Source organism: Macrobrachium nipponense, chromosome 8 (genome assembly GCF_015104395.2).
Source record: "Macrobrachium nipponense isolate FS-2020 chromosome 8, ASM1510439v2, whole genome shotgun sequence".
Taxonomy (NCBI): Eukaryota; Metazoa; Arthropoda; class Malacostraca; order Decapoda; family Palaemonidae; genus Macrobrachium; species Macrobrachium nipponense.
The window spans coordinates 33,967,315-33,985,866 of record NC_087203.1 but is presented as its reverse complement, the minus strand read 5'-3'; the positions used below and the strand labels follow the sequence as shown (position 1 = coordinate 33,985,866).

At 37.0% G+C, this 18,552-nt stretch overlaps 1 protein-coding gene across 1 annotated transcript in view; it reads right to left on the bottom strand.

Moving 5' to 3' along the window:
- Positions 1 to 18,552, bottom strand: part of LOC135222666 (glycerol-3-phosphate phosphatase-like) — a 60,456-nt gene continuing 41,904 nt past the window's right edge. Inside the window, exons 4-6 of the mRNA XM_064260810.1 lie at positions 12,658 to 12,874; positions 9,097 to 9,238; positions 1 to 4,480 (exon numbers count right to left, since the gene is read on the bottom strand). Coding sequence (XP_064116880.1) covers positions 4,267 to 4,480; positions 9,097 to 9,238; positions 12,658 to 12,874 — 573 coding nt within the window. The 3' untranslated portion in view covers positions 1 to 4,266. The remainder of the gene's footprint in view (positions 4,481 to 9,096; positions 9,239 to 12,657; positions 12,875 to 18,552) is intronic.

Here is an 18,552-nt window from a genome sequence, read left to right as displayed (position 1 = left end):
TGCCAAGAGAAATTTATTTTTAAAGTGATACCTCTGGTTCTTTATTATCCTAAGTACATTACTGCATCCCAAAGATTTAAAGCCAAATAAACTTTTCTTGATTCACATAAACATTTTAAAAGAACCACTTATATAGACAGCATTACATAAAATTCAAAATGCTTATACATTATTGACTTTCAGAAGTGTCAATGTAATCTTAAACTAATGTAGACAGTTGACTAGATATTTATTTCACTGACTAGATGTTAATTTAAGTTACTCAACATTAGCACAATTACAATACAAAAAATATCACTGATCTTTTAGAATACTGTGTTTCTTGCACCCTATTTTCCCCTTTGTAATGCTTAAAAGGAACCTGACTAGAATACATCACAACTAATGTTAATTATAGTAACTATACTACTACTACTACTACAGAGATAAACGCCAGACATCATACATACTGATAATTGACATAAAGAAGCATGTTAAAGCTGTAAATTATTTACCTTAATGAAGTTGAATGATGACTTTATCATTAAAATTTAACCATCAACAAAAAACTATATGATGTCCACATACCCCATACAAAACACATGTTAAAAATCCAGCACTTAAAACTTTCAATTTTGGCTATATTGACATATTAAAAATGAACTTTATGAACATATTCAACACAATGACAATAAAATACAAATGGTATAATGCAAACTTTCCTTCTACTTAGCAAATTGTAACTTATGATGGCACTGACATTATTGGGCTATGAGTTTTGCGCAGTCAGTCTTACTTTGTAGCAGAATACAAGATCTCATCATTAGAAAGTGTCTATTATAAAAGCTAACCCATTATATTACGATTATTACGTAATTGTTCAACTAGTATGGGAGACCCTGCTCCATGGGTTATTGGTACAGTTTGTATACAAAACATGCTTCAAACTTTGCAATTGCAAATATTCTAATTGACTTAATACACTGGTAAACCAATAAAAAAACTTCAGGCATCCAAGAAAGACAGCAGTTCTGTGTAAGTCCAATGTTACTGGACCTTCATTGTTTATTCCTTGTGGGACCCCTGTCCATGAAGGCATAAAGGGAAAAGAAGATGCTGACAAGCACCAGAAGTGGCAACCACTATGAACAGATCACAAATGACCATTCCCAATATTAACTGTTCAAAAAAGTTTAAAACTCATCTACTTTACTAGCTGGCAAAACTTTTGGAATACATGTGATCACAATAGATCAAACCAATCATGGCATTATGATATTCTTCAAAACAAAAGTGTCATGTTGATGCAATTCTATACTAACTTCATATTAGTAAACTGATCAGTTAACCCATTAACTACACCAACACACAAGTCCCAATCTTTATATTCAGAGAAGGCAGGTAAAAACTTAAGAGTTAAAAAAATTGTACTTTCACAGCAAATGTCAAGTATGGGAAGATATTCAATTAAGGAAAAACCAGTCTTCTATATTTTACACTTAACCAATTATCAAATTTATAAAGAACTGCAAATAACACTTAACCAATTATCAAATAATAATTTGAATTTTAGTACAAGTATAAAAAAATAACGCATTACCCCAGCCCTATGAAAGTCATGATATGTTATAGTCATGTTTTGAATGTGGTCTGGAACTGCCTAATAATTAATGTACCCAAACTCAAAAAATATATCAATTGCCTACTATAACTTAAAACAAAAATTGAACTGGTTTATACACCACAATTCCAATCTATTGAGGCAAGTGTTTAAACTATTCTTGTGTATAAAAAAAACAAAGCTGAAATTGCTCAACATTCTACTATTTTTCAACCTTTCGTTAAAATAAAGTCAGCAAAGGTGAGCACAAAGACCTACCTATTGGGTAATGATATGTAGGTAACACTAAGATTTGGATGGTCAACCTGAAATCAATTGTACTAGTAGCTTAAGGCTTTGAAGATGCATTTCTTACAAAATGTCCTTTAGGTATTTATCACTACTTAATGTAAAATTTAAGTTTTACAGTGGGAAGGGAATAATGATTTCCCATCTTTGGATATTGGAATTTTGCAAATTTTAGTAGATGGTTCTGATACCTGATGCATGAAGACCCTGTGCATCTACTGAGTTACTTAATTAGTACTGTCTTGTTTCTTCATTCCTAGAGAAACCCCTGATAAATCTATCCTGCAATCCTATGGTTAACTATTTCTTGATAGAAAATAAAATTGCAAAGAAAATGAAAAGCAAAATTCATTTTTTGATAGCTTTCTCTCACACACTCACTTATTATTCCATCTCATGTCAATCTGTCATCTGCATGTACGTATATATCTTAGGTTTCTTAAATATACAGCTGTTCAATATGAACAACCATACAAATTAATATAACTGACTGTATATTATGTATCACAGTTCTAAGAACTTTTTTGTAAAAATTAGTTGCATAATTGTGCTATATCACAGATCAAGAACTGATAAACTAGCTGCATAGATATGAAAAGACTACAAATTTCATTTGTATAAATACATTTTAAATCTGATACTCTCTTTGAACTGTATGGAAGCACTAAAGAATGACTAAAATATGAAAATTATTTAGGAAAGCACAACTTCTGTATGTGATGCTGTGCAATAATTATCTATTTATTTTGGAAGTCATTGTAAAATTTCAATCTTTACACAGAAGTTAAATTTTGAGCTAATATACTTCCCAGATTTAATCGGCAAAAATTATTACTGATTTGTTAGGTAACAATTTCAAACCTTATGTCTTCATACAGTTACAATTTACTGTACTTTGTACTTTGCATAAAGTATAGCTGCTGTGCTAATAACTTTCATTGTAAATAACACAAACCACTGTACATTCCTCTTCAATTTAAACTGAATATTCTTGAGTTTTACAAAATCTTTATGACAGTGCTGAATTTTAAAAGCTTTCCTGTATAAAATACAGTAAAGCTATCCCTACTATTTAAACCTAAAAACACTTAGAAGCACCTAAAGTTGCACACATTTTGAGTTATTGCTAGTGTTAACATATACTAAAGCACATTCTATGCAAAATATACAAAACGAAAACCTAACTCGTGTATACTAAATTCAATAACCCCATGTTACTCTGGAATCATGGATTAATCCTTCGTAACACATATATTAACCAAAGTAAGAGTATTGTATAATAAAAACCTGAAATATTTTTGGTGACAGACTGCTACACTGCCATAGTCTCACTGGATAACTAAAATGGATTGCTCCCTAGCAAAAAAGCAACAACTTGGGAATATTTAGCGATCAATTTCCTGCCTATCTTAGAGACCAAAATTCTCACTGATGTCTTGCCTTACTTAGAAAACAGTGAATGTGAAAACTGAAATGCCAAATAATGAAAACCTACATTCAAGAGAAGTTCAACATTTGCTATTGCCATGACCTTGGCACAAAAGCCTCCATGAGCACTTCATTGAAATGATAAACTCCAAAAGCCTTCATTACAGTGGTGCAATGCTTAAAACAAGAGAAACTGAAATCCTGCAAGCTCTCGACTACAGTGTATAATAGTAATGTCACACCTTCATATTTAACATGCTGATCATGACAAAGTAAAAATATAACTAAAATACCTAAGTAAAACTACCAACACAAGACTGTAAAACTATATAAAACTAGTTTGAATACTATATTGATGTAAAATTATAGAAAACCCAAGTTACTGAATAAACGATACAAAATTTAATGCAAATTATAATGTAATTCACACATACAAGACCAATATACTCTCATATATGTATTCATAAGTCATGTGTGTTCCAGCTTCATGCAAAGGATAGTGCTTCCAGTGCTTTCAAGAGTTTGTCACATTTATTATGATCATCATTAAGTGTTTATTCCACATCAGCACTTCATCATACTGTTAAATATTGACACATCAATAAATTGGAAAATGCTATGTAATGCAGTGCTAACTATACATAGCATTGAGTCATCTATCAAATTTATTTCCTGTATGGTTGAAAATTGTGTAATTTAAATTAATCAAACCCTGATGAACTATACATTATACAATTATTATACTGTGTAAATGGTATTTCCTAAAATTCATGTGATAATTCATAATTATTTGGTAAATTCTACCATTCTAAAGATAAAAGCTAAAAATTGACAAATTGAGGATCTATACTCACCCCTAAGGCACATTTTGATTTTTTCTTACTAAAAAGCAAAACCTTTCTTCATTTAAGAATATAACTACCCCAGATGCAAGTTTGACCGTACAAGGGCTAATGCTCTTGTTCATTGACTTGATTGGTGGCTTCATCCAAAAGTTTGATTATATCCCCAATGGAATTCAAATAGAACAATGGCACCTGTTTCTGCTTCCTTGGGTCCTGAGTATAGGAAAGCTGGCGAGCATCCTGGAGGGTGGATACACCACTTAGTACCAAGATGGTCCACATACCACACTCATTACCAAACATGATGTCAGTATTAAGCCTGGAAAATGGCGACATATTAGTATACTTGGAATGACTTAAAGATACAATTGACTGAAAAAACCTGTATTAAACAGTTCGAGCTAATCACAATATTCCCTTACAAGAAATTATATGTATTTTTGCAGGTTTTCAGAATAAACATCAAATTTCTATAACTGGTTGAAGTGTTGTATGAAAAAACCTATAATGGGTAAAAATCTGACTCTTATATAAGCATTTTTTGCACAGGTACACATTTTAAAAACTATTCCAAGTCTTAAAAATGGATATGCCAGATTCAACTTAACCTGAAAAAGCAGACCATTCAAACTGAGCCTAGCACCAGGGTACCCAGCAGTGGTTAAAATTTGAGGGTAACTATTAAAGGTAAAAATATTTAATTTCCTCATTCTTTCCTAAACATCACTTGTATGTAATCAGTTAACCCACTATGCAGAGCAATTGCAACACACCAGGGAAAATACTACAGTAACCATATCATTTTTATTAATACTAAATAAAACATCCAAAGACTAGGCTACCCAACAACCCTACCATAACCCTGGCCACCATAACTTCAATTTATTTTTTTAATCCAAAGAAATATGAACTATATTCATGTCTTTTATATGTGTAGGTATATTAAAACATAAAACAGCCAAAACATATGGCAACAACAAGAAAATTATCATTAAAGAGCTCCATCACCGTAGACTAACCTAGCAAAACTACATTTTCATGATCAAGTAAATACTGTCATTAATCACAAGACATCCAAAGGTAAGTATAATTATATAATGAATGTTGTGTACATACAAGTATAACAAAACAGAAAAATAATGACCAGATTACATTGTCTCTGAGCCTGTTTTGTATTTACAGTACAGTATACAATTTTTATAACTTCCATATCATGTATCCTGAACTGTATGTACTAAAGACTAAATACTGGCTGAAAAACACGAGCTATGGCAAAAGTTGGCAACCACAGCTCCGAGAACTAGCTGCATAACTGAGGTCAATTCTGTTCAACATTCTCATTGAGCCAGTTAGTGTATACAATGCTCAGTAAGTTTTCCTGGCTGAGCAGGGATATTTTTTTTTTATCCCCCTGCAGTTTCATATTTGCTCTGCACATCCATTTGCTACTGTGCATTTTTATTCACATTTGTGCCTTTTAGTTTAATTTAGAAAATACAGGTAGTTGCAACCAGAAAGGTGTGATCAACGGCATAGTGCAAAAGAAGTGCTAATACAAGGAATTACTATATATGATAGTGTTAGCATAGCTGGACTTCTATGGACACCTGAAGAGTTGGATGATCCAGAGCTACATGGATGAGAATTATGACACAGGAGACTGGAGATTTGTGGAACTGAAGCACAGTAAAGACATGAGTGACAGGTTTTCACAGAGACCCTTTGCATTGTATGGGCTGCAGATGATAAGTGACTGGAGACTGCTACCTTACAACTTATGGTTAAAGTTGTAGGTTCCCTACACAAATACAAACCAAAATATATGACATCTTACACTGCAGCAGGAAGTGATACATACATATCCTTCTGCAAAGTTTGGAAGGGCAAAATCAAGATTTTGATAGTTATCTGCCTGCTACAGAAGGTCATCATACTGTAACTTGGATCATCACAGTGCAATGCTTATTAGAACACACAATACTGATAGCAGCACAAAGTTAATTATAAGTAATTGTTCCTGCATGGATATAAACCATTTCCTTTTATATGGACACTTCATCACACTTGCATGAACTGGCCATGCACTTAGAAACAAAGGTCTGTCACAGTAGAGATGACGATGGTTAGGGAAATTACCCCAGTCTACCCATATAATCGTCACTTTTTATTCAACTGGCAACAAGAGCAGATGTATCACTCTCCTCTCTTTTGTATGACAGTTGGATTTGGATGAGTAGCCAGCTAATTCTGTACTTTTGCTTTAATTTTGTCTTCTTTTGATTCTGTTTTTCTCTGGTGTCTTTGTTGCCTAATTTTTCTCAATGGAGATGAAACATGGGCAACACTAGGTGACTTAGTTGTCTGGGCAGTCACTTCATGTCTTCCACATTGGTAGAACCACACAAGCATTAACTGGAAGGAGTAGATTACTGGAAAGTAGAAAGGAAAAAAGATGTTCTCCCAATGAGGCTGTAGAGTATCAAAGTTATTATTCACTTGAGGGGGATAACCTGAAGAATATATTTTCCATTCAATGCTAAGGAAAAATATAAAGCTCAAGACATGATAATAATGACAAAAACGTAAATGTATTTGAAAGTGCTGCTATCCCCTCTCTTGGTGGCCAAAGTAGTTTTGTCTCATCCAAAGAAAATAATCTCAGAACTTTAAAGATTAGTAGTATTTCACCTACAATGTCTATCTCCTAGTGTTCAGTCCAACAAAGGGAAACAAAGATCAGTATCTCTTCCAAAGGGAACACTTATGGGGACTCCAAAGACCAAGAAGGATGCTGACAGCAGGAAGGGCAGACACTCGCAACTGGAGAAGTTCATAAAAACAATTCTTCAAGAAAGGCGATAAATGAGACTTCTCTTGACCCTTATATATACATTAACAAAGCCCCATGACTGCGCAAACTTTAAGGTCTGCCAGTTTTAAAAAAGAACAAATCAATGGAAAGGAAAAGATGTGCAAATGTTCATGGTATAAACAAAAAATTCTAAAACTATTCTGTATCTGCGCCAGGAAGTGTATATATTTCTACCCCTGTAAAAGTCCTCCTTTCTGAGATACTTGTAAAAATATGCTAATTTTAGTGACTTACACATGTTCTATCTAATAGTTTGTGTACCTTATTTTGCAGTTACCATTACAGCTGACGAAATATAAAAGATAATAACTAAAAACTGCAATAATCCCCAAGTGAATTTAGGGACACATATATATGAGATGTACTGGCATAGGGAAATGTAGTACCTTTTTGCAAGTTGTACATGTTCTGAAAGATGAGAAAAGCAGTGACAATCCCTTTGTATTTATAGATAAATATATAGTCATACCCCTACATACAAAAGTCCCTACGTACAAAAAATCCAGGTTACAAAGGCAAAGACGAAGTTTTTTTGCTTCTGTGTACGAAAATAATTCAGGTTACGAAAGGGTGTATGTACTGTAAAGTCCCAGATTCGCCTGGGCCGCCGAGAATAATTTTAAAACTCGCATGCTGCCAACTCAGTAGACTCGCCACCATCCTCCCGCTCTCCCATTGGTTCCTGAAGCTAGTCACCGCCGTAAGATCCTGCTCTCCTATTGGCAAGCATCTGTCCCATCATGCCTCTATGTAAAGGCGTTCCTTGACCATTTCGTTGCAGCAGCGTTATCGTAAACACCTGGAATTCATTCATTCACATAGATTTCGTTTGTTAACGTAAATTCGTGTTAGTGATTTCGCTTTCATTGTACTGTAAGTTACTTTATCGTGTTGTGTGTGAACTTAATTACTTAAGTTATTAGCCATGGGTCCCAAGAATGTTGCTGAAGTTCACAATAAGAAGATGCTTTCTATGGAGACGAAGATGGAGATATAATCAAGAAGTGTTAATGTTTTCTGCCATTTGTTAATGTGTTTCATAAAGTTTAGGGTTAATGTTTTCTGCCATTTTTTAATGTGTTTCGTAAAGTTAAGTGTTCATGTTTTCTGCCATTTGTCCTCCCCCTCTGTCGCCACTTTCGGACATCACCTCACTCGAAAGGTAAGGTTCCACATTTTACTACATATGTACTTACATGTATGTATAGTATTTATTGTACCCTGTACACTAATACACTTTATTTACAGGTACAGTCACGGTTAGGTTAGGTATTGAATGGTCCAAATTGTTTTATTTCATTGTTTGTGTCAATTTAGCTTTATTATAAAATTTACTGTGGTATTTTTGTAGGGTTTGGAACGATTGAGGCAATTTACATGTAAAATGTAGTTCTAGATACAAAAAAATCAGGTTACGAAGGCCGCTTCGGAACGGATTAATTTCATAACCTGAGGCACTATTGTACACAAGATGTACTGGGATTAGAAAGCGAGTCATTCTCTCAAGAAGCCTCAAAGGAGACTACGAGTATTCTCCCTCATATCCTGAGCTCAAGTGAGTGTTGCCATGGTCATTTATGGCCCATTCAAGTAATCTGAAAGCTTTCCCACAACATCCATTCAAATAACATGGTGCAAAATAATGATTATCATATGATATGCCCCACAAGTCCTCTTATGCCATTATTGCATATCATAGGATGTGTGCTACTACAAAAGGGTTAACTGCCAAACTATTTTTCTAGTATTTAAACCGAGTCTTTAAGGATGAAGGTTAATACTGTACACTGTGTGAACACTTTCGTAACATGGCAAACATGAAGCATCATGGAAGCATATTAATTAATATGAAGATACAAGTTAGCAAAACAAAAAATACTGGAACTGATGTTCTAGTTCCTGAGATATTGAATAACCAAGCTTCAATGACCATTTCTTGTAGGAATAATTAAGGGTTAACATAAAATAATGATAAAAAATTAAACAAATTAGACATACAGTGATCTACTACAAACTAAGTAAATTAACAGAAGAACAGACCACCAAAAGATTGGTGCACTTACGTGTCTCCGATAACTAGGGTCTTCTCTGGCTGGACACCATGACGCGCTTGTAGCATATAAAAGATATTCATGGAAGGTTTGCCCATGATACGTGCAGGCCGGTCCGAACACTGCTCTATACAGGCAACAAGAATGCCAGCAGCTGAAAAACAGAGGTTATTCACTGCTATGCAAAAATTAAAAGTCCTAAAATCAAAAGTTTCAGTACTCCACAGTAAACAAACTTGAATGCTATGTAAGCCCTGAATTCTACCCACCCTTAAATTTCCACTTCTTAATAACAGGGTTACTGTTCTATGATTGAGCATGCAGGAAACAGCCATTATCATCTATTCTACAGAAATTATTAATATGTATCCTTCTTTAAGTCTAGAAATGGGGCCCAGTGATCAATTTGTAGTAACTGTAATAATATCCTGCCTTTTTGGTAAAGAAAAAAAATCTTAGTCTCTGCTCTCTTCTGATACATTACTTGAAATGTTTTTTCTAGTCATTGGCCTAACATTCCAATTTTGTCCCATTAATCAGCATTTTACTATTTTCTTGTATATCTGTGTCCCATTAATCAGCATTTTACTATTTTCTTGTATATCTGATGTCTTCATGCTTTTATTTCATATCAAATAATTTAGATTCTACAAATTGTTTTTATCTGTGAATGATGATGATTCAAAATTTTGAGTTTGCAATGTTTTTGGGTAATTTATTGGTGTAATTATATGCTGTACTTTCTTGACTTTACATGTGCTTATTCCTAGAACTAAGGAACTTGGTTTTCAACTGATTTGTACAAAATATTTTCTACCTAATTCCTATTTCTTACAGCTTTTTGTAAACCAGAACATATCTTAAACATAACTTGCATTGCCTATGGAGGTATGAAAGGCACACCTACCTATTCTGGCTATGAATTTGTGTTTACAGTATCAGTATGCTTTGGCAATTAATTTAATATAGACAATTTTTAATGTCATATTGCATTCTTTACATGAGATTTTATAGTATGTAAAGGTCACTGATTTTGTATCTGAGTGGTTTTAATTAAAAAAAAAATTTAATACCTAGTCTCCTTTAGTATGGAACAGTGCTTGTGTCATGATACATTTTCTCAAATTTGCAACATTTCTTCCTCATATATCTTTTAAGAACAATTGTCATATTTTTTGTCAGTGTTTAAATCAGCCATTCATCTAGCTTTTGTTATCTTCAGCACCTGACTCAAGCCTGAAACTGCAGAACAAAACCTTATGTATTTCTAATCCTTGATCTTGGCATTCATCTACAGTAGCATTATTCAGATCTCCCAGAGTAAACCACAGACCACACAATACTAGATCTACAATAAATCCTAATAGTCTTGCCCTTTCACATGTGAAGTTCCATTCCTGCTGGGACCAAATTATAAAATGCTCTTCCTAATCCTATACAGGTTACACTCCAACTACCCTATTCTCTGTATTCCTCTTAGTTATGAGAACAAGGATTTTTAACCAAGTATCTGCTTTGGATAAGCTATTGAAATATACTAAATTTGGGTATAGTTTGGAACTGGTTTTCAGTTTCAGTTGTATTCCTGTACCTTAATTCAATTTACCAGCAATTCCATGACAGGCTGCCTCAACCACATTCTTGTCTTAACAAGTTTACCTTCTTTGAGCAAATGTATTTCCTGCAGAGTCCAACAGGGCCTCAATGAAAATTAAGACTATACCCTGTGTACTGTACAGCCTTTGAAGAACCAACTAAGGTAAATATAAACTTACGAGAGGACCAGGCAGTTCATTGAGACTGGGTCCAAGGTTTGTATTGTATTTCCACACTGTACACACTGTACAAGGCCACAAACTGGTTAACATTTTGGGCCAAAGACAGTATGAAAATAACTTTTATAGGAACAAAAAACTGTCTCACATCTAAGCCAAAATCTCTCATCAGCCACTTTTGCTATCAAGTAGGTGTTTTAATGTGAAAACTCAGTCATCATTGATGATGTCTTGTTGTTTTACATCTTGAATTTAATGTTTCAACTGGTGTCTACAGTAAGCTTTCAAAGGAAGGTAAGAATTCTTTATTACTAATGGCTGTCTGTGTGTACATAACCTAGTGCTCTCTGACATCAACAAAAATGCCCACACCGAGAAGAGGCCGGTGTGAAGCATATGCAAATGGGGCAAGTGGAATCAAAACAAACAGCAAAATTCATTCCATTTCTGGATAGCTGAAATAAGCAAAAATGTCACATAACTGAAAAGAGTATGTACCATATCAGGCTGCACTTACGTACATTTACCATACTGCCTGGATGCACACTATCAGATTAGGTGTGCATATAAATCACATTCACAAAATATATCTTACCACGTCATTAATAGAAGAGGAAAATTCCAAGCGCAGCATGTATATTGTTCTAAGGACAGGAAAAGAAAAAAGGCCACAGAAGAAAAAAAAAAAATAGAACCCCTAAACAGAGGTGTACAAAAAGTTTGCCAAATGGTCAAAATAGTACTACATAGTATATTTCTCGCAACCTTACTGCAACCTAAAATCCTCTGTATATACTTAAATCTTTTACTATCACTTTTTTCCCCATTTTGAATGTATGTTATGAAGATAATCTGCTATGAAGATTGGAATGATGTAGGCAAGAACAACAAAGGCCCTAAACTACTACACCAGGTCCTATGGCATAATCCTGGCATTGTCAAAGTATTATGTCTTTGAATTTTTTTTGTCTGTGAGCTATGTTTGTTGAATAAACTGATTAAAATAAACCAACGCTGACGTTGAGAAGGAGCAGAAGAAGCCATAATATTAGGTAAAAACACAGACAAAGACACTAAAGGAACAAAATGGGCAAAAACAGGGAAAAAGGCAAAGAGAGGAAAAAACCCAACTCTTGTCCCAAGGCGGTAAAGAAAGACTGGCGTAGATGTTCGGCGTTTGACCACTCTTCACCCGATCTACGCATGCGTTGCCAGATACCACAAGATTCCTTGCTTTCATCTACTTTTTTACCGGATCCAGCTAGGCGCTAGAAATTATCCTATTGTTAAGACCGAGGGTTTGTAGCTATGAAAAATACAAATTGTCTTAGAAAATTTTTCATTTTCTGTAACCTTTTCTCATTTTGCTTTCCTATGTCTTGAAATACTTGCTTTGTACAATCTTACATTGTTTACTAAATATAATTTTATTTTCAGTTTAATTTCACTATAAATCTTATTAACATTTTTAATTATGTATACCTGTGTATATCAAGGCCTGTAAATGGATATCAGTTTCAGTTAATTATGAAAAATAGTATCCTTTGCGATAACATAGTACACAATCTCTACATCTATCATAAATAAGAAAGGCACAATGAATGCCTGTTAACAGAGGGGTTTATGGAAGTACCAGCGTGAAATGAATTATGACAGCTATCACATAAAACAAGTGAAGCTTGAATTACAAATACAAACTGGAACAGAATCAGAAGCTTTCAGGTTCTCAAAAGCCACACACCTAACTTAAACTTGTTACAGCTATAACACAAAAGTTGAACAGCCCACAAGAACTCACCTGGTAAATGATACCTGGTCCCTACAACCTTGTACTTTTCATCTGTGTTTGTTGCCAAGAATAAGCACTCAGGATCTGCTAAGTAGCTGGTAGCACGAACCATTTTGTCATAATTGAAGTCTCTGTCAAAACCAACAGCTACTGCTCCAACCTCTGTATCAAGACCTAATGAACCATCATTTACGGCATTATATATGGAGCCCTCAATTTTCTCTGGCTGAAACACACACAAAAACATTACAAAACTCACCCTCACTTTATTCCTACACTATATTACAGGAAATACCAAACATTATTTCAGAAAAGTTTTCCTAACTTAGATTCAAAATAGCACTGTCAATACAGCTTAATGATGCTCAAATATAAATCAATATAAAATAAAACTTTTAAACATTTAATGTTGGTGCAGTTTGTCCAATAAAAACAGACAAGGTTTAGCAAACTTGTATTTACGTGAAGAACACAAAAACAGATCTTGAGAACGATAAATATCATGTGATCTACAATAGAAATAAACTGACAATTAGCTTTATAAATGCTATGAGTCAAGTATAACTGATAAAAGACATCAGTTCCCTTACCACTGTTTCAAACAGTTTCCTTATCAAATTTATAGCATTGTTGCTCATACAACATACAATCTTAAAAAACCAAAGTTTTTCCCTTTACAAATATTCATTAAGCATATGTTTGTAGATTTAGTAAAAATAATATTTTAATACTCTTCACTGTGCAAACATACTGAATTACATGGAAGCAGGACTTCTACACCATTTCACAATCACATAACAGAGACAACCAGCAGCAAAACAAAGCAAAAATGACATTTTTATAATAAAATATTTATACATAAATACTGACCCGGTAATTATATTGCTTTGAGTTTCACTCACTTGGCAGCTAAAAATTTGAAATTCCCAGATCGTGCTAATTTGTTTTGGGGTAGGTGACTTAGACCCAGCCCACTTTCAGGGAAAGAGGAACAACTTGGCAAAGAGCTCAATTTGTTCACGCCCTTGTGTCCATGCGAGGGAAGGAGGGTGGGCTTCAATTATGTAATTATATATGAAACTTAATTTTAATATAAAAATGCCATTTATATATAACTTACCCAGTAATTACACTGATAATCCCACATTGAAAGGAGGTGGAATGCATGGACATATCTACCCCAAAACATTAAGAATAGTAATGAATTTAAGACTAGAAAATATGCCAACCCTGATACAATGTGTTTTGTTTCCTTACCTGATAAGAGTCATTGCAATAAGATACTGCCTCTGGTTATTGCTCATCTTATCATAATTTAGTGATTTTTTGCAGCAAAGGTCAATTCCAATTGCTCGCAAATACAAAGAAGTTGCCCCCACCCAGGGCGCAGTACAAATACAATAAACCAGAAAAAACAACGTCACCAATACCACCAAAAGATAAAAACCACGACCCAACCAAAAAACTGGAGGGCACTCCTGGTACATAGTACCCCGAGGTTCCCATAAAAAACTTGACACAACTTTTTCAAGGCAGAGAGAAAATAAGAGGAAGGATTGTTTCCTATGCCACTTCACCCAACACCACATCAGCCAATGAAAAAGAACCAAATGTACTGCAATTATTGCATAGTTTCAATTTCCTTTAGGTAATGCGACGTAAACACAGTTGCATTTCCAGAAAGTTGCCTGTAAAATAGAAACAATAAATTTTGCTTAAATGCCAAGGAAGTAGCTACAGCAGCTCTTTTTCTTCATGAGCCGTGACTTGACAGGAAGCAAAGGCATAGTCTCCAATCAAGGAATGAGCTTCTGTGATAAGGTCCCTGATGAAGAACGCCAGAGCATTCTTTGACAGTGAATGAGATGGATTTTTAACTGAACACCACAATTCATTTGAAGGACCATGCAAACCCTCCATTCTATGGAAATATTTAAGAACTCTCGCAGGGGATAAAGCTCTCTTGTTCCTTTGGACCTACAACATCTATCAGACTTTTAATAACAAAAGAGCAGGACCAGGTCTTGGAAGGCACCTCTTTTTTTCCCAGAAACCCCCAAGGAAAGTGAACAGACAGCATCACCTTCAGAGAATCCAACTCTCTTATCCATTGCATGGATCTCACTTATTCATCTTGCAATTGCCAAGGCCACTAAATATGATATTGTTAAACTACAATAAAGTTTTGTACATACTTACCTGGCAGATATATACTTAGCTATAGTCTCCGACGTTCCCGACAGAATTTCAAATCTCGCGGCACACGCGACAGGTAGGTCAGGTGGTCTACCTTACCCGCCGCTGGGTGGCGGATGTACGAACCACTCCCGTAAGCTTGTCAGATTTTTCTCTTCCACCTGTCTCCTGAGGGGAGGCTGGGTGGGCCATTAATCGTATATATCTGCCAGGTAAGTATGTACAAAACTTTATTGTAGTTTAACAATATCATTTTTGTACATGAACTTCCCTGACAGATATATACTTAGCTGATTGGCACCCTTGGTGGAGGGTAAGAGACAGCTCAATAATACAGGTAAGACGGGAAACAACTAATGTTGTAGGATATAAAAACCTTGGTTCTCACCTTTTCAGGATGAAGACTTCATAGATACTATCTCTGAGTCTGCATTGCCTGGAGAGCTACAGCTAGGACGTGACCTGATGCTGAAAGACTCTCGGATCTACCACTGGGATATGTGATCCCCTATTGTGGTAGAATCCAAGTCGGATGCTGTTAGAGGGACCTTGTCCGCTTACCTAACAGATCCTTACCACTACCTCTGCAAGGAGCCAAAACCCACCAGACCACCTAACCAAAATACAAGGGTTAATATTACGACAAAAAGAGGTGCCTCCTGCAACCTCTTTCAGACAACCAAAAAACAACAATATAAAATATAGGGTAACATATAAAAAATTTACACAGGATAAGTTTCAGCTCCCTGCCCCAGCACCGAATCCGCCGATACGAAAGGACCCAAGGCGAAGCATTTATCATATGTGATTTTTACATCACGTAGGTAGTGGTTTGCGAAAACCGATTGGCATCTCCAAAAAGTCGCCTCCATCAAGTTCCGCACAGACATATTTTTTCTGAATGCAAGCGAAGTTGCGATGGCTCTCACCTCGTGAGCTTTCACTTTCAGTAGTCTAAAATGTTCTTCCTTACAGGCAACATGTGCCTCTGTAATAAGGCTTCTCAGAAAAAAGGAAAGAGCATTCTTCGACATGGGCCGAGTGGGGTCCTTTACGGAGCACCAAAGCACATCTTGATTAGCCTTAAGTTGTTCCTTCCTCTTAAGGAAATACTTCATAATTCTCATAGGGCAAAGAGTTCTTTCAGGCTCTTCCCCTACTAGAAAAGATAAACTACGAACTTCAAAGCTCCTGGGCCAAGGGCGTGATGGGTTTTTCATTCTTTGCAAGGAAACTTGGAAGAAACGAACACACCATAGAATCTTCCTTAAACCCTACATTGCCCTCAATAGCTTGGAGCTCACTCACTCTCTTAGCTGTAGCTAGGGCCAAAAGGAAGATAGCCTTCTTCGTCAGATCCTTGAAAGAGGCTAAGCCAGGAGGTTCGAATCTAGACGATCCAAGGAATTGTAGAACTACGTCTAGATTCCAGTTCGGTACTATATGAGGACGCTTAAAGGTTTCAAATGATCTAATAAGATCATGCAGGTCCTTATCATCGGATATATTTAAGCCTCTATGCCGAAATACCGCCGCCAACATACTGCGGTATCCCTTAATAGTTGACACAACCAGATGACATTCTTCTTTGAGGAAAATAAGGAAATCCGCAATTTGGGTCACGGAGGTACTGGAAGAGGAAATGTTCTTCCTCTTGCACCAACGTCTGAAGACATCCCACTTTGACTGGTATACACGCAAGGTGGAAGGTCTCCTCGCTCTTGCGATTGCTTTAGCAGCTGTTGCTGAAAAGCCTTCGCTCTGACCAAACTTTGGACAGTCTGAAGCCAGTCAGACTGAGAGCGAGGAGATTTTTGTGGTACCTGTCGAAGTGGGGTTGTCTGAGTAGATCGCTCCTTAGCGGGAGCGATCTTGGAAGGTCCACCAACCATTCCAGTACCTCTGTGAACCATTCTTGGGCCGGCCAAAAGGGAGCGATTAAGGTCATTCTCGTTGAATCGGACTCTACGAACTTCTTGATGGTTAGCCCCAGGATCTTGAAGGGGGGAAACGCGTAGACGTCGAGTCCGTTCCAGTCTAGAAGAAGAGCATCTATTGCTACTGCCTCTGGATCCGATATCGGAGAGCAGTAAGGATCCAGCCTCTTGTTCTTTGACGTGGCAAAGAGGTCTATGTGTGGCCTGCCCCATAACTTCCACAGGCTCTGGCATACATCCAGATGAAGGGTCCACTCTGTGGGAAGGACCTGATCTTTCCTGCTGAGGAGATCTGCTCTTACATTCCTTTCTCCCTGCACGAACCTGGTGAGAAGCTTGATTCCTCTTTCTTCTGCCCACAGAAGAAGGTCTCTTGCTGTCTCGTACAGGGAGAAGGAATGCGTCCCCCCCTGTTTCCTGATATATGCCAGAGCTGTAGTGTTGTCCGCATTGACCTGCACTACCGATCTTCTGACTTTGGGCTCGAAAGCCTTCAGAGCCAAACACACAGCCATCAACTCCTTTCTGTTGATGTGCCAGGCTACCTGGTCCCCCACCCAGGTACCTGACACTTCGCTGGTTCCCAGAGTTGCACCCCACCCCATGTCCGACGCGTCGGAGAACACCAGGTTGGGGGTCTGTGATTGAAGAGACAGTCCCTTCGCAAAGAGGTTGGGATCTGTCCACCATAAGAGATGTTTCTTGATGTCCTGGGATAACGACAGGGAGAACGTCAAATCCTGAGAACGACGACTCCAATTCCGATGAAGAAAGAATTGGAGCGGTCTCAGGTGCAACCTTCCTAGGGAAACAAATTGCTCCAGAGAGGAGAGCGTCCCCAGCAGACTCATTCACTCCCTCACTGTGCATACTTCTTTCCCTAAGAAGGTTGTTACTCTCTCGAATCCTCGGGCTATCCTTTCCTGCGAGGGAAAAGCCCGAAAACTCAGAGAGTTCATCTGTATCCCGAGATACACACACTCTTGCTCGGGAATTAGTGATGACTTCTTGACATTGACGAGAAGTCCCAACGCCTTCGTCAATTCTAAAGTTACTTGTAAGTCCTTCAAACAACGATCTTCTGAATTGGCCCTTATTAGCCAATCGTCGAGGTACATGGATATCCTCACCCCTTTCAAATGAAGCCATTGAGCCACATTCCTCAAAATCCCCGTGAACACTTGAGGGGCCGTCGAGAGGCCGAAACACAGAGCCCTGAACTGAAAAATTTTCCCCCCCCATCATGAATCTGAGAAACTTCCTCGAGGAAGGATGGATCGGTACGTGGAAGTAAGCGTCCTGTAAATCCAAGGAAACCATCCAGTCCCCTGGACGAAGTGCTGCCAGCACTGATGAAGGCGTTTCCATCGTGAACTTCTTCTTTTCTACGAAGAAGGTTCAGGGCGCTTACATCCAACACCGGTCTCCATCCCCCTGAGGACTTCGGAACTAGGAAAAGGCGGTTGTAGAAGCCCGATGAATGATGGTCTGTCACTAGTTCGATAGCCCCCTTCTCCAGCATCTGATCTACTGCTAGATGGAGAGCTTGATTCATGATGGGGTCTCTGTACCTGGCCGTCAGTTCCCTTGGGATGGTCGTCAAGGGAGGTCTTTCGACGAAAGGGATGAGGTAAACCTCTCCTCAAAATAGAAAGGGTCCAAGGATCCGCCCCTTTTTGGGCCCAGACTTCCGCAAACTCTAAGAGTCTGGCGCCCACCGTTGTTTGAAGGACTTGCAAGTTATTTGGGGCTTTAACAGACTTGGCGAAAG